At 39.1% G+C, this 25,803-nt stretch overlaps 3 protein-coding genes across 3 annotated transcripts in view; 2 read left to right on the top strand and 1 right to left on the bottom strand.

Annotated features, from left to right (window-relative positions):
• ntn1b (netrin 1b) overlaps positions 1 to 2,340 on the bottom strand; it is a 51,036-nt gene extending 48,696 nt beyond the window's left edge. The window contains exon 1 of the mRNA XM_063018584.1: positions 885 to 2,340. Within this exon, the coding sequence (XP_062874654.1) occupies positions 885 to 1,902 (1,018 nt within the window). The 5' untranslated portion in view covers positions 1,903 to 2,340. The remainder of the gene's footprint in view (positions 1 to 884) is intronic.
• Positions 2,341 to 7,522: 5,182 nt separating this feature from the next.
• pik3r6b (phosphoinositide-3-kinase, regulatory subunit 6b) lies at positions 7,523 to 20,034 on the top strand. The gene is made up of 19 exons (XM_062985060.1): positions 7,523 to 7,535; positions 7,640 to 7,735; positions 7,951 to 8,042; positions 9,693 to 9,761; positions 9,940 to 10,072; positions 10,205 to 10,274; positions 10,712 to 10,895; positions 12,289 to 12,433; positions 13,979 to 14,059; positions 14,150 to 14,564; positions 15,276 to 15,375; positions 15,456 to 15,572; positions 15,717 to 15,827; positions 16,678 to 16,792; positions 16,892 to 16,959; positions 17,738 to 17,828; positions 18,737 to 18,792; positions 18,918 to 19,021; positions 19,292 to 20,034. Exons 1-19 carry the CDS (start codon positions 7,523 to 7,525, stop codon positions 19,437 to 19,439), a joined length of 2,208 nt encoding a protein of 735 aa, XP_062841130.1. The 3' UTR covers positions 19,440 to 20,034.
• Positions 20,035 to 22,678: 2,644 nt separating this feature from the next.
• On the top strand, positions 22,679 to 24,665 carry mfsd6l (major facilitator superfamily domain containing 6-like). Its single transcript, XM_062984819.1, has one exon. The coding sequence runs from the start codon at positions 22,679 to 22,681 to the stop codon at positions 24,428 to 24,430; it is 1,752 nt and encodes a 583-aa protein (XP_062840889.1). The 3' UTR covers positions 24,431 to 24,665.
• Positions 24,666 to 25,803: the final 1,138 nt, after the last annotated feature.

Here is a 25,803-nt window from a genome sequence, read left to right as displayed (position 1 = left end):
AAATATTTAATGTAAAGAATCAGTCCATTTAATTTCACTTTAAATGTACTATAAAAACCAAGCTATTATTTATTTATATAATTTTACCTGTTTTTATGTTTTGCTGGCTTTGCGCCTTTAATATTGGTTAAAACAATGTCAAATAAACTTGTAACCTACGTTTGGGGTTATGTTTTAAATATTGTATTTAATTTAATCTCCAGTAATTAAGTACATTTCCTCAAATGAGGCATTTTCATCTTAATTTGCTGTCAGAAATATGGCTTTTTATATACCTTTATATCCTATATTAAATCATTTGTAATTACATTAGCAGAAATGTGATTTACAAATATGATTATAGAAATAATTATAATAATTGTTCTGTATAAAAGGACAGAAAAAATTGGACTAATAACAGTGTGTCGGATTAGACAGGAAAATTCAACTCACATGAATCAATGTGGTGGAATAAACTAGGATATGTTTAAATTATCAGTCTGTCCACTGACTGGAAATATAGTTAAGTTACTTAATACAGACAGGGTGATGTTTTTTGTTAATCATGATTTCAATCTTTATTTAAATACCTGTGTGTCTGTTATAGGCTTTACTACACAGGTAATGATCCACATAACAGTTTATTTATTCATTTTAGTAATTATAAAAATTAAATTAAAATATTCACTTTTAACTTTAGGTCTGTGGTGTTTACTTTTGTGCGTTTTTGCGCATACTAGAAGTGGCTGAAACAATCAAATATAAACCAGATTTTTACCCATTGATCATGTGTTATCTTAAAATTTAACCAGCGGAATCCAAACTTGTGCACAGGACTGTGTACCATCATAACCCACACACTCACACTTTGCAATGAATAAACCAAAGCTAGTTGTTGGACTCACCGACGCACTCGTTGGCCTCTCGGGCGGTGGCGCGCTGCCACGGTCGGTCGTAGTGGAACGGCTTGCACCTGTCGCACTCGGGTCCCGCCGTGTTGTGCTTGCACTCGCACACCAGGTTGCCGTCGCGGTCGCGCACGCACTTGGACGCGTGCCCGTTACACTTGCAGCGGCCTCCCACCTGCAGGTCGGACACGGCGTAGAAGTAAGAGTCGCGGGCCAGCTCCGAGTCGTCCTCGTTCTCATCGCCGAAAGTGTGCAGGCGGCTGAACGTCACCTTGATGTCGGTGGCCGTGACCCAGTCCTGCAGGACGGGCGAGTTATCAAAGTCGTGCGCAGACGGCCGTCCGTCCAGCGTGCTGAATGCGATGAGCCCGCCTGCCAGCGGCTGCATGTCGGTGTGCGAGTCGGTGCAGATCGCCTCCTGCTCGTTCTGCTTGGTGATAGCCGCGCGACTCGGTCGGTTGAACATCTTCTTGCACTGCGTGGAGTAGAACTGGAACGGCACCCAGGTCTTACCGTAGTCCATGGACTTATAGATGACCATGGATTCGGGCCGCGGGGAGCAGAACTGCAGGCTCACGTAGGTCACTTCAAACTTTTTACCCAGGGACAAAGTGAGCGTCACGTTCTGCGGATGCTGCACGTAGTTCTCGGACTGCCAGCACGTCAGGTTGTGCGGGTTGTTCAGGTCGGTCAGGTAGGCCGCCGGGTGCGCCTTTTTGGGGTCGGACGCGTCGCAGGAGTGACAGTCCCGCGACCTCTCGTCTCCCTTCTCGGTCACTACGCAGTAGCGCGCGGCCGGACTGCCGCACGTGCTGGACGCGCGCACGTCTTTCCCGAACGCGGCGTTCACGAAATCAGGGATGCAGCGGCGCGGGTTGCCGTTCTCGTCGTAGCACGGGTCAGGAGGAGAAGACTGCGCGGCGAACATGCTCATCCCGTACCCGCCGCCTCTGGATCCTTCTACCATCACGCACAGCGCTACCAGAGTGCTCCAAGCCACAAACACTCTCAGCATGGTCCCTTCTGAGTGCGCTTTGCTCCAAGAAGTGCGGAGAATGTGCTATAACGTGCGCGCGTCCAAACTTCGTGCCAGAAAGCGCGCAAACATGCATCCACCACTGACCTGGCGCAAGTTTTTTGGACACGGTTTCCCCAAAAACACGTGGATTTACGCCAGAATAAGAATTACACTCCGTAAAACACTAATAAGAAATCTTCAGAACGCAGCCTGGGAGGAACACCAAACTATGACCAAGAGCTTCAAGAAATGACAGGGTTCTCTTTTCTTTCTTTCTCTTCACTCACTTTTGTTGAAACCTCGCACCCTTTGCCCTTAAACCTATAGAAATAAGTCGGTGAAAAAGAAAACCTGCTATTACTTTCCCTAAAGCTTCCTCTCTCTCACTCTCCCCTCACTCATTCCCACTGAGTCTCAGTCTCTGAGTTCTGAGGGTGTGCGTCCTCTCTCAGCTCGCTTGTGTGAATAGAGACCATCCATCCAGTCATTCAGCTAAGTTGGAGCTCACAGAATAGGCTACACGCCAAAGGGGACATCCGCTGGCAGGTGATTTGTAACAGTCCCACAGCCCAGCCCAATCATATCACTAATCCCCATCCACTTTTACAAATTGAGATTCACTGAGGAGCCTTTAGTGCTGTGGGGTAGGCGATCTAGCCCTATATAGACTTTATGGCCAAAAGTATGTGGACACCTTTGAGCTCTTTGGACCATTTAATTTATTCCAAAACCATAACCATTACCTTGAGAAAAGTTGAGACAATTTAGTTAAAAGCAAGAAAAGGCACTAATGTTTCACAAAAATGTCTGGTTTGCAATCAGCGTTCCAGTTCATTCCAAAGGTGTTGAGTGGAATTAAGGTCAGGGCTCTCTGCAGGTCACTGGGTCCCTCCCCACCAAACTACTGTACATTAAAGGTCAAAGATTAACATATACTTGCAAGGGACAAGTATGACATGCAATCATGGACTTTTGAGGACTAAAAATATAAAAATAATAATAAATAAATACCTATTTGCCAAAGTCAAGTGAGCTTTACATTGCTATTCAATCTTAAATCAACACATTAAAACTTTACTGAAGGTTGTTTCTAATGCTTATAGTGATGTAAAGTGTACTTGGCTGTGGACAGCGTACGCCCACATTAGACCACTGTGTCACCCGAGCACCACATTTATTGTTGTTGAAAATAAACTGAATTAAATTTTGGCCAGTCAGAACTAACATGGTCTATTTAAGTCAGTCCTGGTCAGTGTTTGATTTAAGCTGACAAAAAAACAAGACCCTGTGATTAGTTCAGCCAAACATGATAGCATAATAGAGGTTATTTTATTAGAGGACCATATGATGATAATTTGAATTTCATGGAGATTTGTAACCCCTGTTGCTCCTGTCTAGGTGTGAGTTAATCTGAATGAGTGAGTGAATGTGTGGTCCTGTGTATTTGAAAGAGACCGTATCCAGGGTGTATTTTTGGCTCATGTCAACTGTTTCTGAGATTGGCTCAAAATCTAGTATAATCATAACCAAGATAAAGTAGATCCTGAAAGTGTATAAACCTATAAATTCATGTTTTTTCAGTATTTCACAAACTTCACTATGTAATCATGTACTGTATACGTATATGAACAATTGACTATGATCTTTTTGTTGACTTCATTTAAGAATATGAAGTTGCCTCCTCTTTGCAACATCCAGTCCACCAGTCCTCTGTGAAGACTTTCCAAAAGATTTTAGAGTGTGTCAGTGGGAATTTGTGCACAGTCAGTCTCGAAAGCATGTGTTAGGTCAGTACCAAAAACATCCCAACATTGTGGTTGATATCAGGGCTCTGTGAAGGCCACTGTAGCTTCACACCAGACTAAACAAACCATGTCTTATGGGGTCTCGCTTTAAGCTCAGACTGAGTCACACAGTTGTGTTGGAGCAGGAGTTATAAGGTTTTAATACACCTCTTGAATTAGGGGGGGATCTCATATACTTTCGGCCATTCTATTACTATTACTATTATAACCCACATTTTGAGAAAGCTTCGAAAAACAAAATACTCAAAACAGTTTACACATTTTGTTAATGACACAACAATATATTTCTAGTTAATAAACAAAGTTCGAGCTAAATAAATGACAGCAATACCTACTGCGCCAAATGTCTCGACTAGCTGCTATACGCAGTATAATGTTTCTGCAGAACTGAATGGAAATGCGACAGCGACATCTTGTGGTAAGAGTTGAAAATGTTTGTGAGAACACAACTGCTTTTTCAGTAGTTGCAGACAGGGCCGAGAAAATAGGTGAAATAAAGAATTTTTGTGTGCAATACCAAACAAGCCTTTTATAAACTATAAAATACACCATAAGACACTTTAAGGTTGTTTGAAAAATTGTTGCATACGAGAGCAGTCGTTCTGATCGCCGTCTGTTTGTAGTAACAACAAAATTTGGCATTTTAGGCTCAAACTTCTTCGATTTTGATTAGTGTAGGTCCTTAGCAAATTTGTACTCGATATATAATAAAAGTGCAAACGTATTCATGCAAAACACCTGTCTCATAAATCATAGATAATATCCAAAACTTGCGTTACCGACTGCATACGGTGCATCATCTGGGGCTGTGTCTCATTTCGCACTCTGTTTACTATACAGCCCAGCTAACAGGGAACGTTACGTGAAAGTTTACATACTACAACTCTTATACTGACACTTTTACCCTTTATTACATAATAAAAAACAGATTTTTATTCATAACTTCATAGCATTTAAAGTATTCAGCATATTAATAACTTCAATAGCTTTTATAATATTCATCAAATTGCTCTAAAACAAGTTGTATTTTATCAAGTGTAACCCACATTACATACTACAACTCTTACACTGACACGTTTACCCTTTATTACATAATAAAAAACAGATTTTTATTCATAACTTCAATAGCATTTAAAGTATTCAGCATATTAATAACTTCAATAGCTTTTAAAATTTTCATCAAATTGTTCTAAAAATAGTTGTATTTTATCAAGTGTAACCCACATTACATACTACAACTAATATTCTGACATTTTTATCCTTTATTACATAATAATAAAATATTTCTATTCATGACTTCAATAGCATTTAAAGTATTCAGAATATTAATAACTTCAATAGATTTTAAAATATGCATCAAATTGCTTTAAAACAAGTTGTATTTAATCAAGTGTTAACCACATTACATACTACAATTCTTATACTGACACTTTTACCCTATTACATAATAAAAAACAGAGTTTTATTCATAACTTCAATAGCATTTAAAGTATTCAGAATATTAATAACTTCAATAGCTTTTAAAATATTCATCAAATTGCTCTAAAAGAAGTTGTATTTTATCAAGTGTATAGCTTAACCTTTTAATTAAAGCTTTGTGTTAGGCAATTTAATAATAATAGGGGTTTTAATTTAGAAAGAAGGAAAGTCTATAAGTAGTGACAGCAGCACAGTAACCATGCCTTTCACGCTTTAGTTTCACACCAGCAACTTGCTTTTTGTGTCACTTTGCAAAGTGAATGTGGTCAGGCTGAGACTAAAAATGCTAACAATTGTCGGTATGGTTGTCTAATTTAGTTAGTAATTTAGCATTTTAGTTAAACAAAAATAGTGAGTGGTTCTGATGTGCAAGAAAACCAACCCAGTCATGTTGAAACATATAAATGTAAATGCTAAATGTAAGTAGATACTTTATTTAAGTGGATGAGAGAGGTCAAGACAGGTCCATGTGGTGATTTGTGTCTAAAATTACATTAAGCACAAACCTAATATTTTGCTAATTAAACAGCTGTGGGCAAAATAAAAGGTACACAGTCATCTCCTTTCCTCAGCTATACTTGTGAGCTACTTTAGCCCTGAAGCTCCAGAATAAATTAAAAGAACATCAGACATCAAAAGAAAGCTATTTTGGCTAAATTTTGGGTGAGTGTCAAATTGTTTACATATCTGCATAATTGCTTCAAATGCACTCGGGTGGCGTAGTGGTCTATTACAGGATTGGATACTGCTGAAGCCCTGTGATGAACTGGCTTCCAGTCCAGGGTGTTTCTACCTTGTGCCCAGTGTTTCCTGGTGGAAAACTGCTGCAACTTTGACCAGGATGAAGTGGTGTTGAAATTAAAATTAAAATAAAATATTGCATCAGCCGTAAAACTATCTACTGTTTGAAGGTGTGTAAACTCTAAAAGTAGGTGGAAGTGCTACTTCCCACTTTTTCATTGAGAGCAGTGTTTAATCTTTTTACCGAAACTACAGGTTTCTGTTCTCCTACTGGCACGTAAGCAGTGTGTGTTATTGTTAGACTCACAAAGTAACATCACCTATAACTAGATAGGTGGTAGAGGTTGTGAGGACGGAAGAGGTTGTGAGGGCAGAGGTTCCCCTTTTCACTGATCTAAGATCACTTTTGTTGTGTGCTCTGTAAAATGTATTGTAAAGCTTTATGCTGGCCACATGAGGAGTATGTGGAGTAACTAAATGGTAACTTTAAATAGTGCTTAGGAGACACTTGTCCCTCAGAGCAGTTAAGGTTCTCAGCAGTAGCACTTGGTGCTGATTAACGTTTTTTTGATACTTAGTCATCTTTATTTTGTGCTTTCACTATCTGGTCTTGTAGATACAGTATAAAGGTGCTAGTAATCAAAGTTTGTTTACTAGCTGTGTATAAATCACCTGATGTTTGCAGAACATCACATAGTGTTTCCTTTATTTTGTCCATGACTTTGTTAGACCAGTCTATAAGCAGTAGCTACATTTCAGTGTGAGCTTAAAATACGTCAAGCCGTATCACGGAACACCCACACATTTAGTAGACAGGAAACCAATTCTGTGCATGTCAAGATGAGAATAGGAAGTTGAGATGCACTTATTTGTATTTGTATGTTGGTGTCTATGGCCTGTGACTGTCAGTGCCTGTCTGCCCTCCCCCTTCCTCCCACTAACATATTTAGAAATACTCTTGCATGCACACAGAATATGTTATACAATGAGGAAGAGAAACTGTGCTCACTGATACTGAACTCTATGTGAGGTTCTGCTTAATGCCAGGTGTATCTGAGATAGGCATTTGAAGCCAGGGATTATACATTGCTGCTTCATCTAGGGTAAGTGGCACTTCTCTACTTACTTTGTAAATAGTCTGAGCTTGTTTTGGGTTAACACAACTGTGGTCCTTTCATAACTATGTCACTGATCTCAGCATACCAGTCATCCAAATCATATTTTGTATGGTCAAAAGTTTGGTGTACAAAACATGATTCCATGGAACCAATTTACCTTTTTTTCAGTGGTTTACTAGCCTGCTGTTACCAATCAAGCATGGTTTAAATTCCATAGTCCATCTGACATTATATCCAACACAGCACCTTGGGATGTGGTATATGAACAATGATAGTTTTTAAACCTTTTTTGTCTGTCTGTCTGTATTATACTCAAATGTCTAATAGCACCTTAAACCTTCATACATTTATGAGAACAAATACAACTTACACTGGACTAAAACCTTTTTTTTTACAGTTTGGAAGGTCCATAATCCCTCATCTGACTCATGTTCTTGATGTTATGTGAAGCAATATTTAAGTACCAGATCTCTGATGGAGAAAAACGGTACTCATCATTCCTTCTTGTATATACTGATGTAATAAAATCTATTTTGTTTTATATGGTAAATATATCAAATACTAAAAAGACTTTCTAAACTGGCTTTGCAGCAGGTGATGTGTCATCAGCTGTCGAATCTAGTCTTTATCAATGTGTTCATGCCATGCTCAGAGAACTGGACACTCACTCTCAAGCCAGCGGTAAAGGTACTACCATGTCTGTTACTTGGACATCTTTCCTTTGTACTTCTTTGGTCATCACAGATTCTTCTTGTTATTGTATTTTACATAATGTCACAACATTTCTGGAAATGGGGTTCGTAGTAAAATAACCCTCAGACTTAATTTCTAGTCATGTTAGCATTAGATACCATTATAATCACTAAAAGCCTCAAATCAAGAACAGATTTTTTTTTGTGAAGGGATGCTGAGATGGACCCTGCATAAAAAGGTGGAGAATAATCCCGCTACCTGCATCTCTCTGTTAAGAGTCCTGGTGAAAGAGCTCGAGAAGGTTAGTCCAAAGATTGTCATTTAAAAAAACCTGAACTAAAAAAATCCTGTGTAAGTGTATATAAACTAAGGGCATAAAATATTTATCCTTAAGATCACAAAACCAGAAAGGTTAGCTTCTGTACTTCTGTACTCTCAGTCTTTTGGGTGTAATACAAAGCAACCTTTTAGTCGGTGGTGGTTTATTTTTATTAATGAAAAGGAAGGCTGACAAATGGGTCACAGTCTGTAACTACATACCAATTCTGCACAAAGTGCACTTGTATAGTAGGTGTACCGGATGTGGTCACAGCTAAGTTTATATAGCCGAGGTGTAGTTTATATACACCTGTATTAGACCTGAATAGATTTTTATTACACAGAGCATGATTGTTAATTTGGTTGTGCAGAAGTTCAAAAATATCTTTTTGTTTTGTGGCATGGCCTCCTCATTCCTTTGTAGTGATAATAATCGAGTACAGCTTGTGACTTCTCTGTGGCTGGATTTAAATGATAAAGGCTAAAAGGCTATTTTTACTTTATTGGACTGAGCCACAAGCATTACAATAGGAAAGTCTATGAAGCACTATTTAGTTTTTTGGACACAATGACCAGAAGTATGTACAGAGGCATTAAAACTTTCTTACAAACATGGTAATGCCATCATTATGCTTTGTAGCTGTTTTAAGAAAGGGGACAGAATAAACGAGGATAAATACTTCTAAAATTATTAAATGAAATTGGACACAATAAATGGCTACATAACTAATTTTACATTTTTGAATGACCTTCCTACATTTAAATAATTTTTTTAATTGCTCATGCCAGTAACTGATTTCATTGACATTTGTCAATTCTGCCAGGTCGTATTCAAATGTCCAACCATCCAATCAGTTCAGAGTTGTAACCAGAAGCTGCAGATGGCTATCAAAAAGGGAGCTAAAGGACACGTTTCACTGTTTGCATTTTTTGTCCCAGCATAATATGTCATATTTAAATAAATAAAAAATCAACAAATATGGATTTAAATTGGTTTGGTTTTATGTACACAGACATGTTGCAATTATTCAGTCATAGAAAAACAGATGCATAATTCATATACATCATAAGTGTATGTGCAAAGTGGCAGCTGAGTGTATGTACACATAACTAGGGCCCTGCTAAATTCACGTGGAAAAGTGCTTAATTTCATGGACCTCGTTTTTCAAAAATCAAAGATTTCATGGATTTTTAAAGAGAAGTGCCACATCATATGGCAGTCATTAAATTACACGTATAAATTAAATGATAGAATAAATGGAAGCTACAATACACAGCACAGCCTACAATAATGGCTGAATGTAAACCTAGAACATCCAGTGACGGTGCAAGGCTTTATGTTCTGTCTTAAATACAAAAATTCTCTGCGTCCACAGAATTGGTTGGGAGTTTTCCAAACTTGGTCTTGTTTTTCTTGGCAATTTTGACTAAGCGATTGCTAACTGAATTGCTGTAGGATAGCTAGGTCCACCTCATAGTGTGAATTTACCAGTTAACGTGAGGCACTTAACCGCTACGTAAATTAAAAATGTATAATGTTACAAGGCTCATTTCACGGGCCATGGCGCAATTTTCACGTCCGTGAATTATGTAGGGCTTTAGTCATAATATTTAAGCTTTTCTTTTTCTCCAGGCAGAGAGAACTGATGGCAAAATTCGCATCATCCCTTTGCTGCACACACTAGTCTACACAGTCATGCAGGTCTGTTTTTTTTCTCATGACTTACTGCTTATCAAAAATAAATGTACTAAAATAAAAAGATTGACTTTATCTGCCCATCATAAGTCAAACTTTACGATGGTCACGACTCATGACTTAACAGGAAATGTGTTTTGTGGCCTTATCAGGGATTTTTTTTATTACTATTATTTTTTGGCAGTCCGTGTACATTCCGGATGACCTGTGTGAGAGGGTCTATGTCTGTCTGAAGCGGATGCTTACACTACCTGAGCCCTACTGCACTGTGGGCCTCCACTATGCTAAACACATAAAAATAGAACAGAACATACCAGGTAAGTCATTTTAAGAATTCCTTTTTGTCAGTGGTTTGAAGTTCAGCAACATTTCCAGTAAATGGAAATCTGGTTTCCATAAATGATAAATGTAGTTCCTGATTATATTTGTTGTTTGATTCCTCGTTTCAGGCATTTTGTATCAAAGGCGAGTGATCGCAGAGCACAGCCTAAAGAATGAACACTATCCCCTTCATGAGAGGTAACAGTCGCTGATTTGATTTCTCTTCACGTTCATGTAGTAAAGTGGCATAAAGTTAGCGACAACAAAGCCCACCCATTTTAAGGGAATAATACTACCACCACCATGCTTTACAGTGGGTACAGGCCTAGAGGGCCCTGATGGTTCCCATCCGCACTGTACCCACTGTAAAGCATGGTGGTGGTAGTACTATTCTCTGGAACTGGACATTTAAAAAGGTGAATTTAGCAAATCATTTATTTATAGACGTAGGTATAATGTCAATATCCAACCTCACTCAATGTACAGTTGCAATAATGCCCCATAATCTGTTAGAATATGAGCGTCTACTATTATAGCAGCAAACTGGGACACACTGAAATGACATGTTTAGCTATAATGGATATTATGGATTATGATGAACGCAACTTTTCCCTTTTTATTATTGTGTCATGCAGGGTGTTTGTGTTTGTGGACCCAGCTGTGTTTCCTGAGACTCTGCTGGATGCCGTAAAGGCTGACGTGGAGTGTGGCGCTTTGGACTGGGACACACTGAGCTACCAGCGCCGGGTCCTTCTTCATACACTACAGGCTGCGGTGGGGAAACAGTGCCATGGGACACAACTTGCACAAGCCCTAGAGGTCTGTACGGGCGTTTGTTTATGGGTGTTTTGTTTCAAGCAGACGATTAATGTGGCTTGGTTATGATGAAGACAGAAAGAAAGATGTGAAATGTTCCTGGAAGACATCTGGGCTGGTGGTGGGGTTGTACTTGTGGGATTTAGTTCAGTATGTCTGATGTATAGGGCTTAATTTTATATTACTTTTCATTATATTACATTTGCGGCATTTAGCAGATGCTTTTATCCAAAGCGACTTACACTTATCACTGATTACAGTTCAAGCAGTTGAGGTTTAAGGGCCTTGCTCAAGGGCCCAACAGTGGTTTGAGCTGGCAAGCTTATGATTACTAGGCTCTTACCTTAACCGCTGAGCTACCACAGCCCTTATAGATATGCTACATATCCTAAAGGATGTGGACATCTGACAATGAACTCGTTGGACATTCTATTTCCACATCATGGACATTAATACGGAGTTGCCCCACTTGTTTGGAAAGGCTGTGGGAATTTATTGCCAATTTAATCAAAAAAGTTTGGACAAGAGGTCCTGGCTTGCAATCGTTGTTGTAATTTATCCCAAATTTATTCAGTGGGGTTGAGATCAGGACTCTTATACAAGCTACAGAAGTTTCTACACACCAGACTCATCAGATTATTTCTTTATGGACCTAACTGTGATCACAGAGAATAAGCCATGCTGGAAAAGTAAAAAGAGGGTGTAAATATACTCATTGGGCAACCCAAGAATTACTGCCAGTTGATAATAACATAACATGTAACATGTTTTTACATCTTCATTTTGTTTGAGACTTAATAATTAGAACTCGTTTCTTTTTTCTAATAAACTTTATTGTTTTATTGTTGGGTCAAAACTACAAGGGATCTTCAAAAGGTTTCCACACTTTTTTATTTTTGTTAGAAACAGTGATGGCGGGAGGAGTAGTAATTGGTCGTGTCTGAGAGACTGAGAGAGCTTATAGTCCGGATTTAGCACCATCTAAATTTCCAGCTTCTTGGATGCTCAAAGAAGCTTTAAAGGGAAGAAGATTTTCATGTGATGATGTGAAAGCAGCACTGCATCAGTGGCTACGCGCTCAACCAAAAACATGTTTTGCTGATGGCATTATACAGCGTCGTGGGAATAACGACGCTGGGAAAAAATCATCGTAAGATGAGTGTGTAGAAAAGTGATGTCATTTGTTTTTGAAATTCATAATAAATAGAGTTTTAAAAGTGCTGAAACTTTTTGAGGAACCCTCGTATTTACACGCAGCATGTAAGTGTTGGTGGTGTAGAAAGTTCTACCTTTTATTTAACTTGACATGACCTTTTAATTAATTGCTATTCTATAGCTTGCAACTTACTATTGAAATGTATGACTGGAATGATATATTTGGTGGTTCTTGTTATAGGAATTAGGCGAGGATGTACAAAACTACTTCCAGGACATTGTGGCCATCGTAGAAGGACAAATATTGGATGGAAGTTTAGACTTTGAACAGTACACCGAAGCAATGCAGAAAATCTATCAGGAAATTATTGCATCTGCTAGCACAGGTAAAAACAAAACACTTCTGTATGGCATTTTACTGTCTGTGGGTCTTTTCCCAAAGCAAAAGACACATTTATTACTTTATATTAGAGGCTATCAGTGAAAAGTTTAGGGGTTCAAACCTGTAGGCTCTAAACCTTTTTGGCTCCAGGGTTGTCATGTTATGTCATCAATCATAAAAACACATTGGCACAATAGTGGCAAAGTTAGTTGACATGGTTGAGTAAAAGAGGACAACACTTTTATGCAGTATGTCTCGGTTATGCTGTTCAGTTTGCTTTTAATTTCCATATATTGTGGCTTATATTTCATTCACATTAGCACATTACGTTAGCTTAGATTGTTATATTAATTTAAGACATTATAGGTGAGGACAACTGAGGAAATGGGTGTGCAATTTTTGAATTTTTTGTTATGTACCTAATCAAGTCTACCAAGTCCAGTATTATTTTTTGTCATTGAAATCCATCAGTGTATTTTGTGTTATTATCTGTTTCCTTACGTTTTACTAGTCTTTTCTGTATTGCGGTACAAGTATTGGATCATGTTACATTTGTATTGACAGTACTACTGACCAGAGGGTTAGATCTAAAGGATCTAAGTCTCTTTAAGGATTTAAGTCTCTGGAGGCAAAATGTGTCTGGATTTGAAGCCAGGCTTTGGCTCATCGTCTGTAGCCAGATAGACCTAATGGTCAAACTATGTACAATCAACTATGGCACCAAAAGGCATCCTTCTCTATAGACTTACATTAAGAATAAGCATCATCTTGTGCATATTTGTTTATTTAAAAAATAATCAGCAATGTTTTTAGTGGGCAGAAGTTTCATTTCAGGTCACTTTAATTAACTTGATATGTGTGACTGGGGTGTTTGGCTTAACCATGTTGGTTTAACCATATTTCCTGTGCTTTAGTGAGAGGTTAACTTTAACTCCTATCTGCAGTTCATTATGTTCATCATCATACCTCCATGTGTAAGCGTATTGAAATATTCGAAATATATTCAAAAAGCAGTAGTCTTACCACTAAATAGTGGAATTACTTTCAGATGGTAAAAATTAAACATGCAATACCTTATTGTAACTGCTGAATATTTCTCTAAGCTTGGGAAAATAAGTGAGAGATTAAAAACATTAGTGCTTTAAAAGTGCTGTGAATAGAAATGTCATTAATTGTGTCTGTGTGAATGTCATTACTTAAAAAACGAACTCATTCTGCTTTTCCTTCAAGGTGTTAATGTGGCCATGGCACACACACTCTGACAGTACAACTGCCAACATAAGCCACCTGTTTTACTAAATCTTAAGTGTGTAGATAAGTAAACATTCAAATACTTTTTCACAAGAGATAGTAGGGCCGAAAAGTTGTGCTTGCACCTGGATCCAGGTCTCTGAATACTGGTATTGTCTCAAAAATGGAAACTCAAAACCAGCATTCCATTGGATCCTATTTGGACTAGTTCTTGTTTTTCAATGTGAAGTGAAACGTGGTTCGTGTTTCTGCACTTTAGGTTGTTTCTACTTACCACATTTTCTCTGTTCCATGCAAGGAAGTCCTGCCAATTTTACCGGAGCGCCACTGCCCAGTCCTGAGATCAGATTTAATGTCTGGACAAAGGAAGATGACATATGTAAGCTGGCTTTCATTCATCAACCATTTTGGATAGTACGCCAGTTGTCATTCCTAATATAACACTTTTATATTACACGTTTCTAAACAGGGAATGCAATGATTAACTTCACTCTAATGGTGAGCTCTACAGAACAGAACTCTACATTTTTAAATGAGGACGAGGTGGCAAAACGTGCTTCAGTCATCTCCACTATATCAAGAGACAGTGGCTTTGAAGGAGATTTACCTTTAAATGAGTTCTCTTATTTGTTGCTGGAGCCTCCTGCTGGCCCAGAGGCTCAAGATCAGCAAAAAACTGGACAGTTTTCCAGGAGGCCGTGTGTGAGGTGGCCTAAAGCTGGGAACAGATTGACTTTAATGATGGAGGCCATGAAAGAAAGTGGAGGAACAGGAGGATGTGGAGGCTCTTTGCCAAAAGAAGGGAAGAACTTCACTGCCCGCATTGTTGTCATGGGGGATGACAGAACGCTGGGTAGACTCTGCAAAGCCTTTTACAGTATACGGTAAGACAGTTTGTCATTATCGATTCTCTGAAAAGTAATTATTATGATGCTGCAGTATTGTACCTTCAGTTCAGTTCTTGTTCAAATGCTAAATTTCTCATTTTCTCATTTGTGGTTAATGCAGTCACTTTCTCAGCCTGTGATTTGCTACATTAATACTTATACTGATTTGGACTTAATGAGTAAATTGTACATGACTAATACTAAGCATTATTCTCTGGATTTAAAGTTAAATCGGTTCAGTGTTTGCAATGTGCAAGTCAGTAATAATCTAAATATCTATTGAACTATGCTATGTCTGGTTCACAGTGTTGATACTGCTGACTTATTTTCTGTCTGGCCTTTAAAAACTAAATGTCAACACTTAGAATTACAGCATTACAGCAGATAAAGACAAGGACTGTTTTCTAATAATTAAAAAAGCACATCATGGATTTCTACAGCATAAGGTAACACTCCTGATCTGTGATCCACTTTTTGAGATCCATATAGAGCTTTGTAGACTTTCCTATTGTAAAGCATGTAAATCAGTTTAATAACTGCTAATGGGTAATTAGGCAGCTTTACTACAATAGGGAAATTACTTTATAGAACTTTCCACCAACAAATTAATTTAATTCACTTGAAAGCAAGACTTAAATGTAACTGTATCTTAAGGGAAGAATTTTGTTCCATTCTAGTGTTTTATCTTTTTTTTTTAAACGTGTGCAGAAAAAAAGAGGTACGACATTTATTTCTAACCAAGAGGGTTAACTTGGAAACATACTACATTCCTGTCACGAGCCAGTCCGGTACCACTTCTCCAGACCAGGTAAACATTCACAGCATTGTTAGATAAAATCAGATCTAAACATAACAATGGGATATTATTAAAGACCCTGCGCATTCCAGGACCTGGAACCAACAGCAGATATGCTTACCATGGCTGCATTTTTGGGACGTTTGGATCCATGGTATGACTGCAACATTAACAGCCTGGGATCAATGATCCTGAAACTAGCAGAAACGGTATCTACTCACTCTCATGCATAACGTTCATTTGTGATTCTTTATTATTGTTGCCATTGTAATTTCATTAACAATTGAAGCCTTGTGACCCTTGAAGACTCATGGACTGAAACACCTTTATGCACTATGTTCTCTGGCTTTTAGCACTCCGGTGTTGGGGGATCTTCAGAGCCCAACTCCTTTCTTTTGGACATCATCTCATACTACACCCGCACAGCTCAGCAGCCTGTTCACATCCCGATATACTCTGTAAAGGTCAGACGATAAATCCACTCTCTTTTATCCAAGAGTGCTACATGATCTACCAATTGATCAATCAATCAATAGACAGACAGATGGACAGATGGACAGACAGATAGATAGATAGATAGATAGATAGATAGATAGATAGATAGATAGATAGATAGATAGATAGATAGACAGACAGACAGACAGACAGGTAGGTAGGTAGGTAGGTAGGTAGGTAGGTAGGTAGGTAGGTAGGTAGGTAGGTAGGTAGGTATGTAGATAGATAGATAGACAGACAGGCAGGAAGGCAGGCAGGCAGGCAGGTAGGTAAGTAGGTAAGTATATAGATAGACAGACAGACAGGTAGGTAGGTTGGTAGGTAGGTAGATAGGTATGTAGATAGATAGATAGATAGATAGATAAACAGGTAGGTAGATTGGTATGTAGGTATGTAGATAGATACACAGGTGGGTAGGTAGGTATGTAGATAGATAGACAGACAGGCAGGAAGGCAGGCAGGCAGGCAGGTAGGTAAGTAGGTAAGTATATAGATAGACAGACAGACAGGTAGGTAGGTAGGTTGGTAGATAGGTATGTAGATAGATAGATAAACAGGTAGGTAGGTTGGTAGATAGGTATGTAGATAGACAGACAGACAGGTTGGTTGGTATGTGGATGGACGGACGGACAGAAAGACAGACAGGTAGTTAGATGGACAGGTAGGTATGTATATACAGTAGATAGATAGATTAGATGGGTGGTCCTAATGTTTTGGCTCATATTTGGCTCGAATAGTATGCCTGCATAGAAGGGAAGCATAGTGGTTGATTTTTTCACCTCCTGTGTTTGCTATGTTGGACCCTGTTTTTGTATGTAGATTTTTTTTTCTGCCTTGGAATCTAAACCTGTGGAGGAGATGTTTGTGTGCCAGCTGGACATGAACTTCCTTGGGTTAAGGCCTCTCAGAGCTACATTTAAAGACACAATCAAAGGTAGGTGTTCAATTATTTTATATTTCTGTTTAAAAGACAGTATAGATGGTTTGTCTTGTTAAAATAATCCTGTCGTTAACCAATAGATTTTATTTGAAGGTTCTGTGCGGTACAAGAGAAGCACACAGGAACATACTGGTGTAGTTGTGGCTGTGAATTCTAAAAAGGTACAAATCTTTTCAAAAAGCATTCAGGTTATCAAAAAAAATCTACATCCTTCTAATTTCTTATGATTATTGTTTGGAACTATTCAGTTATTGAGTCAGCATAGCGTTGTTGACATTTATACACTGCACCTCAGCACTTGGCAACCCCGCTCTGTAACTTGACTTGGTCTGAGTTGTTGTGGTTCCAACACTTCCACTTTTTAATACCACTGACTTGCAGCGGTGGCATCCTATAATTACCATACTTTAATTTAGTGAGCTCTTTAGAACTACCCATTCTGTCACAGGTTTGACTTTACCCATTACAGATGACACAAAACAGTGGTCTCCTGCTAAGGATGTATTCCTGCACCACCAAGAAAACTGACACGAATTGGAAGCAAATGGATCATGGCTTTACATGCTGATCCTGCTTTTACTTTGTACATAAACTCAGCAACAAGCTTCAGTGAGACTGTAAGGTTCAGATTTTGGAGGAGGGGCTTTTGTCCTGGGCAGCAGCCTCAAAGTCATGTTGATGTAAAGCTTGCTTGGCTGTAGACAGTGTCATTGCTTGGCTGTCTACAGCCAAGCAAGCTTTACATCAACATGACTTTGAGGCTGCTGCCCAGGACAAAAGCCCCTCCTCCAAAATCTGAACCTTACAGTCTCACTGAAGCTTGTTGCTGAGTTTATGTACAAAGTAAAAGCAGGATCAGCATGTAAAGCCATGATAATCGACTATGGACAGTTTCACTCATATTTCTGACTTTAGCTACATCTCTGCTACACTTCGCAGGCCTCTATAAGCTCTCGAGGGGAGGACAGGGACATGTGTCTGATGACGTGTGGAGTGTTAATTCGTGCTGACCCTGCCAGTGGAACCAAAAGTAAGCTGTAAAACCAAAACATCAATACTATTGTTTTAATATAATGTGAATCAATGTGGCGTTTTCAGGTTTATTATTTATTTAACGTCATGTTTTACACACTTTGGTTACATTCATGACAGGACAGGTAGTTACTGGTTACATAAGATTGATCAGTTCAAGTCTTTAATGTCAAACACAGTCATGGACAATTTTTTATCTTCAATTCACCTCACTACATGTCTTTGGACTGTGGGAGGAAACCAGAGCCCTCGGAGGAAACCCACACAGACACGGGAAGAACATGCAAACTCCACACTGAAAGGACCCGGACCGCTCCATCTGGGAATCAGACCAAAACCTTCTTACTGTGAGGCGACAGTGCTACCCACCGAGCCACAACCTCTTCAGGTTTAGCATTTCGTATTAAGAACCTGATGCTTGCAGTCATGATGTAGGTAGTGTGATTTTACATCACTGATGTAACTTTTGGGTAACTTTGCTTGGCACGGTGGCTCGGTGGGTAGCACTGTAGCAAGAAGGTCCTAGGTTCGATTCCCAGGTGGAGTCCTTTTTTTGTGTCTGTGTGGGTTTTCTTCGGGAGCCCCGGTTTCCTCCCACAGTCTAACTGGAGATACTAAATCCCCCCTAGGTATTTGTATGTGTGTATGCCCTGTGATAAACTAGTGACCCATCTTTCCTACCTTTCACCCGGTGAAGTGTACCCACCATGCCCCTGAATCAGATAAAGAGTTGGTAAAACTGACAATGAATGAATAAAACAAAAAAAATTGCATAATTTCTTTGTATAGTATTATAAAAACTGAATTTTTAGTTTGATAAATATAAAACAGCAGGGGCGATCAGAAAAAGCCATTACTCATTCACAGCACTGTAGATTAATTTAACCTGGTGTTTTACCCACACAGATCTTGAAAGCCTCAGCGTTGATTTCCGTGAACCAAATCCTTCCAGATTCTCTGTGGTAAGAACAGTTCATTAATAGCATGTTTACATTTATTCTACAATATTTAACAAACTGTAACCAGATGTATGACGTCTGTGTTCTAGTATTTCTGCTATAGTACTATGGTATGTGTTTTCCTGTAGTCTCCACTTAGGGTGACCAGTATTTCCATTAGAATCTTGGAGGAGAGGACATGTACACTATGTTTAGACAAAGACTCCAGCAGGACCTTTACTAATGTTCAGAGGTAAATATCAACAAACGTTGGACAAAGTCATGAGAACATTTATATCTATTGCAGAGATTATTTTTATTAACTCTTATTTCAAGGGATTAAAACTGCAATTACTGCAAAAACTACTGCAATATAGTACTGTAAATAAATCCATATTTTACAAAGTGTTAGCTCCATATTAATACTTTTGTAAAAAAATATCTTCCAGATCACAAATATATGACATTTGTTTAGGTCAAAAAAGAAAAAAATTCTTAACCCAATTTTGTATTTGTCTTGCAGTATAGAGGTGTCTCGATGTATGGACCCTGGATATTGTCTTCAAAAGAAACCAGGGCAGAGTCAGGAGGTGGACGATGCAGGACTGAGCAAATATTTGAGCAAAACCTTTACTTTGCCCATTAACACATTTTGTGGAGCTGTACAATGACATTACTGACCACCAAGTCTTATTCAGGAGGACACTCTTGTTTAAATTACATCTAATACCTCGTACATAAGTATATGTGTGTATGGCATCCAGTAGTGACGGTGGTACATCAGGTTGTGCTGGTAACCCATGGCATTGGGTTCTCATCCTACTTTGGCCAGCAATATTTTTTTCTTTCTTTTTTGTTGCATTGTGCCACAATGTTTGGATATATCCACTTTCCAGAAGCACTTTGGAGACTTTGTCGTTTTTACAGAAAGCCATCTGACATTAAACCCAGTTTAAGGTTTTACATTTTTGCCACCTCACCACAACTCTTGCCCCTTAGTATAACAAAATGCCCTGCCTACATATGTTTTATTGTGAAATTTAATTTTAATGTAATTTACTGTAAAAAAAAAGGATATTCTAGAAAATAATAGCAAAAAAGTATTTTTATTTATTTTATTTAAAGTAATAATCTACAATTGCTAGTTAGTGGGGGCGGTTGGGACATTATGTAAAATGCAATAAAAAGATGTCTCCAAATGATGACCACTGCCATAGTTTTTTGTTTGTTTTAAATTAATAATACATTCATTAACTATTGCTTTTGTATTTTAGCTCTGCTACTGGCAGGCCGGGCGCCTTTATGGCAGACGATTGGCTCATCTGCGGTGCGATTGCCAGAAGGGAGTCCACATAAATGTTGCATTTGTGGTGAAATGTTATCGTGTAACTGGATACGACTGGATTAGGTGGAAAATTGAGGGGAAGTGTATTAAAAACTGCATGAGAATTAACTGCCAGTGCTGTCAGTCAATACTGTGTATTGTTTTGAAGCTTGGTGCTCAGTGGACAGTCAAAAAAAGTTTGCCATTAATGTTAATATATTTATTTATTTATTAGTATTTTAACGTCATGTTTAACACACTTCGGTTACATACATCACAGAAACAGTAGTTACTCGTTACACAAGATTCATCAGTTTACAAGTTTAATGTCAAACACAGTCATTGACTATTTTGTATCTTCAATTAACCTCACTTGCATGTCTTTGGACTGTGGGAGGAAACCGGAGCTCCCGGAGGAAACCCACGCAGACACAGGGAGAACTTGCAAACTCCACACAGAAAGGACCCGGACCACTCCACCTGGGGATTGATCCCATGACCTTCTTGCTGTGAGGCGACAGTGCTACCCACAATAAGATCTTCCTGCTTTGGTGGGGTGTACGCAACCTTTCTTAACGTGAAAACACATGAAAAGTAAGTCGGAATTTCAAGAAAACAACGTTTATCTTAAGATCTGTAAAAGTAGAACTTTCTGGATTTGGAATTTGGTCCTTCCTGTGTGTAAATCTTACAAGATTATATATAAAAAGAAACAACACGACTGGTAAACGATGATACGCAGGGGAATGTTTTTGTAGTTGAGGTGTAATTTGTATTTGTGTAGACAGAGGGCGCCATTCAGCTAAAACGCCTGATAGGTAAACAGCATTGCCACATACTGTACATGTACTTCACATTACCAACCGGTGTCTGTTCTCTCTAACCTAACAAGGAAAGCAGCTGTGCATTTTCATACTGTTATAATTATAAGTATTTTTTCTGAACAAGATGAACTTCTAGACGTGTTCTTCTAGAGGACGAGCTTAAAAGGTAAGAGCTTTTGTTTGCTAGTATGACGTGTACACAAAGTGGAACAGGTGTACTGGTTACAGGTAACGCGTATAAAGATCTTATTTCTGGTGCTTTTAAAGTTATTTATTGAGTTTCACATTTTGATACGCTGTAAACTTTATATATTTATGTTGAATTATTTCACAAAAGCACATGCAATCCTCGATTTACCTCTTTTACATTTATATTAAACACTTAAACACATGCTGGGTAGAACAGGATCTTCCATCCGGTATTTAAATACAGCTACAGTTAAACACTTCCTCCTACTGATCACTAACTGGTTCATTCCAGATGTTCTAAATTTACTTAGAATTTCAATTTACCTGCAACATGTACACCATATGACCAAGAGTCCAAAAGTATGTGGACACCGCCCCTTAGTGATCGACTGTGTCAAGTCAGTTATGCAAAACAACATTTGCTTCTAACTAGGTGGTAACATTTTGGGAAAGACCCTTCCCTGTTCCAGTTTTGCTGAAAAAATTTGCCCCTTTGAACAAGACATTGTTTGATGAGGTTGATATGGAGGAACTCAAATGACCTGAGAGTCCTGACCTTATTCTCACTGAACAGCTTTTAAATGCATTGGAACCTCGTGTCTAACATCAGAGCCTGACCTCACAATTGCTCCTTTGATTCAGTGGTCACAGAAGGACACTCTTATTAAAATCACTTTGATCTTTGTCATAGGTGTATGTGTGTATGGCATCCAGTAGTGATAGTGGTACATCAGGTAGCGCTGGTAACACACAGCTAGACTCATGGCATTGGGTTCCCATCCTACTTCAGCCAGTAATCCAATTTTTCTTTTTTTTTGTTGCATTTGTTCCTATTACATTGCCACAGTGTTTGGATATATCCACTTTCCATATGCACTTTGGAGACTTTAATTGTGCTATGTGCCAGGACATCAACACAAAAGAAGATGATGCTTTGAAATGCATTGGGACTTTGATTATGAGACAAAACTTCTTGTCTAACATCAGGACCTGACCTCACAGTTGTTCTTTTGATTCAGTGGTCACAGATTCTTACAGACACATTAAATGGGAAGCCTTCCCGGAAAATTAGAGGCTGTTATGCCTTCAAATCGGTGTGAAACTCTATATTAAAGCTCGTGTTTTTGGAATAGACTGTCCAACTAGCTCATGGTCAGGTAATCACATACGTCCTGCCGTATAGGTCACTGCTGCCTAGATAGTCCAGTTGTTTTCCAGTTATCACGGTTCAATTTTTAGGACTAAACGGCGAGATCTCATTTCTTTGCCCAAAAACATAAGTTGATGTTTAAAAGATGGTGGTTAAAAATACATATAACAGATTAGATTTTTATATTGATGGTCTGTAGAGATATTCAATGTGAGTTAACTTTTTAGAATACATGAAGCAATGATCACAACCCAATGTGTCACCTTTTGCTATACGTTCTTGAACTTATGAACTTGGATTTAGAAATCTATTTAATGAGCTCTTTTGTTTACCAGTGGTTATATTCTGCATTAGTAGTGATATTTCACGTCTTCTTTATTTACAGAGCCTTTATGACTGATTGGGTTGACAGAGGAAGCAGTCATGAAGAAGAACAAGCAGTGGGATATCAGAGGGGCTGTGGGCCTTGCAGCCTTCTTCCATTTTCTGCATTCTTTTGCCTCAGGATGCCTTATGCCCTTCCTCACGCTCTACTTCAGGCACCTCGGACTCAGTGCATTCATGACGGGCATCATCATGGCTGCCAAGCACATAGTTGCTCTGGTGTGGAGGCCTATCTCTAGTATCCTGGCCAGGCGCCATAACAAACGGCGGACAGTCATAACAGGGTCTATTATCTGTTCAACAGCAGTTGCTTTAACTCTTTTGCTCCTCCCTCCCATGGATATAAACATGGAAAGTGAAGGCTGTAATATCAGTCAGCAGAACAGCAGCCATACGGCACTTGTATTCGACCACACTACTGTGGAATCCTGGACAGTCGAGCAAAATTTGACTACTCCTACTCCTGTTGTGTATTCAACAGAACATAACATTACTTCTACACTAGATGGAAATGATACTAATCCTAGACATACAATGCCAGCCAGTGTATCAGCATCCACCAAAATCCAAGATATAAATGCAACTCAAAAGTTTGAAACAGATTCAAATAAAACTAGCAACCAAACAGACCAAAAAGAACCTTTAGAAGTAAAAACTGCTCAGACCCCCTCTTCAAAACGGAGAAGTCGATCCTTAAATCAACAAGATCAAAAGCAAAAGGAAACGTATGTGACTTCCTTCGAGTTCCTTGGAAGTTTGAAAGTCATGGACGTGCAGCATCAGATGTTTTTCCTGGTACTGATTGTAGTAAGTCTATGGGAGATTACTGCTGTTCCTCTGTTGTGGACTGCCGATGATGGGCTACACGAGTACCTTGATTTTGTGGATTCTACTGACCGCCATGGACTAGTTAAACCCTGGAGATTGTTAGGCACTGCTGGCGGTATGGGAGGCAGTGGTATTCTAGTAACCATTCTTTACTGTCTTGTCGGGCCTGTTTTGCATTTTTACACCTATGCTGTGCTAATGGTTCTAACAGTCCCTGTTGCTGTGTTGTTACCACTTTACCGGCACAAACGTGAACGTGTTCCCAAAGCCAGCTTAAAGGCACTGCAACTGGTCAAAGCTGACTCGCGGGCACTGTTTTATTCCATAACTGCTCTTTTAACTGGCATGGCAGGCTCAGTCATATTTGACTTCCTCTTGTGGCAGATGCAGGATCTTGGTGCCACGGAGCTACAAATGGGAATCACTTTGGCACTAACACCTTTATGCCAGGCGGCTTTTTCTCCACTGAATATAAAATTTACACGTTTAGTAAAAACCCACGATAGGCTACTGCTGCTTGGAGTTCTTGGTCTGTCTCTACAGTGCCTTTACTATTCCTTCTTGTGGACTCCATGGGTTGCACTTCCTGCTCAGCTGCTGGCTGGACTTAGCACTGGTGTCCTCTGGTGGTCATTAGAAGCACAGTGCATGGACATAGCTTCTCCAGGAACAGAGGTGGCAGTCCAGCGTGTTTTTGAAGCCCTGTATCTGGATCTTGGGGCTGCATTAGGCAGTGTGGCGGGAGGGTTTGTGGTGCAGACGTTTGGGGTTAGGGTGCTCTTCCAGGGTACAGCAGTCATGCTCGCACTGTGGTGCACCGCTTTGGCTGTTTTGCAGTGGAGGATCCCACGTCAGCGCAGGGTTAACTACTCGCGCCTGCTGGCGGCGGACAGCAGTGACATGAGTGAGTCAGAGTCGGAGCAGGAGACTGACTGGTTGGAGAAAGCCATGGAGGAACAATAACTGGAAAAAACTGGATGAATTAAGATTGCTAAACAATCTTTCACGAGTATATTATGCCAGAAATCCAGATGCCTAATCATTAACTGTAAAATGTATTGATCTTATAATGTGAAAGAGTTCAAGCAAGCCAGTAAGTTGAAATCAAACACTCTGATTGGTTCTTAATTGCTAGAAGAACAATACAGAAGCATGTTACTATATGTTATTTTGTGTTACTCTGCATATATTTGATGTCTTGGCTGAATGTTGCATTTGTATGAATAAAATAAGACCTCACTGTTGCTTATTTACTAATGGTTTATGCTGAGGGTCAAAATTAAATTTGTCATTTAATGTTTATTAACTGCTATATCTCGGCCAGGCTCGAGGCAGGGCCGGTTTCATCGGGCAACGCTGGGCGCAAGGCAGGAATACTCTGGATCACTGAGCTTCGACCATCCCACACCTCAGACAAAGCCAATCATACAAGCTACACAGCACCTACCAGCCAACTAGCTAAACGATCTAAAGTACCTGGTGGTCATCCTCTATAATCATTACACTGTTGGTTGTGATAAATTTAGATGAAATGTCAAACAGGTTTTTAGCAGCTGCTTATCAGTACACACTAAAGCCATTGGCATAGATTTCCCCCCTAATTTCCATCCTTTATTTCATGTTATCTGATATAAAGCATTTTACTTACCAATAATATTGATGCACTATTTTGGAGGTCTGATAACAGGAAATGTTGAATCAATATTACGACTGCAGATACTTTGCATCAGGTTTGGATTAGACTGGCAGTGCCATTTTTGATAAGAGAGCTATAAACGGGCATGAACTCTGATAATGAATGCTCTCTGGAGACTGATATGACATTGGCAAACATTATTTTAACACATTGTTTGCCGTGTATTTAGTCGTCTTAAGTTGTTGTTTTACTTCTTTTCACTGACTGACTACTTATTTACGTTTATACTAAGGTAAGGTATCCAACCACCAACACAGTCCACTGATGGCACATACGTCCAGATACTATTGTTTTCATACAATGTCTTGTTTTAAGAGGTTAGACAGATTTGGCACATAGATACATGTAAGTCTGAAGTAAACAAAGTATTTTGGTAAAGGCTATGAGCAGAACATCATCCACTGCTTGAGTGTTCTTGGGGTGGTGCTGCTAGCCCTGGGATCCTGGGTTCAAATTTCCAAGCTAACAGCTGATTAGACGTATACAGATCTGATTGTCAAAAAGGTTTTTTTTTCATGTTTTTGCTTTCGTATGTGTGTTCATCCACATTGTTCTGAACAACAGAACTCGACCAGTGGACACACCTCTGGAATTGTCGCATCCAATGAAGTCCGAAAAACTTAATTGTACTTAATGCTCC

This window comes from Trichomycterus rosablanca, chromosome 22 (genome assembly GCF_030014385.1).
Source record: "Trichomycterus rosablanca isolate fTriRos1 chromosome 22, fTriRos1.hap1, whole genome shotgun sequence".
In the NCBI taxonomy this organism is placed as follows: domain Eukaryota; kingdom Metazoa; phylum Chordata; class Actinopteri; order Siluriformes; family Trichomycteridae; genus Trichomycterus; species Trichomycterus rosablanca.
Note: the sequence above shows the minus strand (reverse complement) of the source record. Positions and strands in the feature narration are given on the sequence as shown.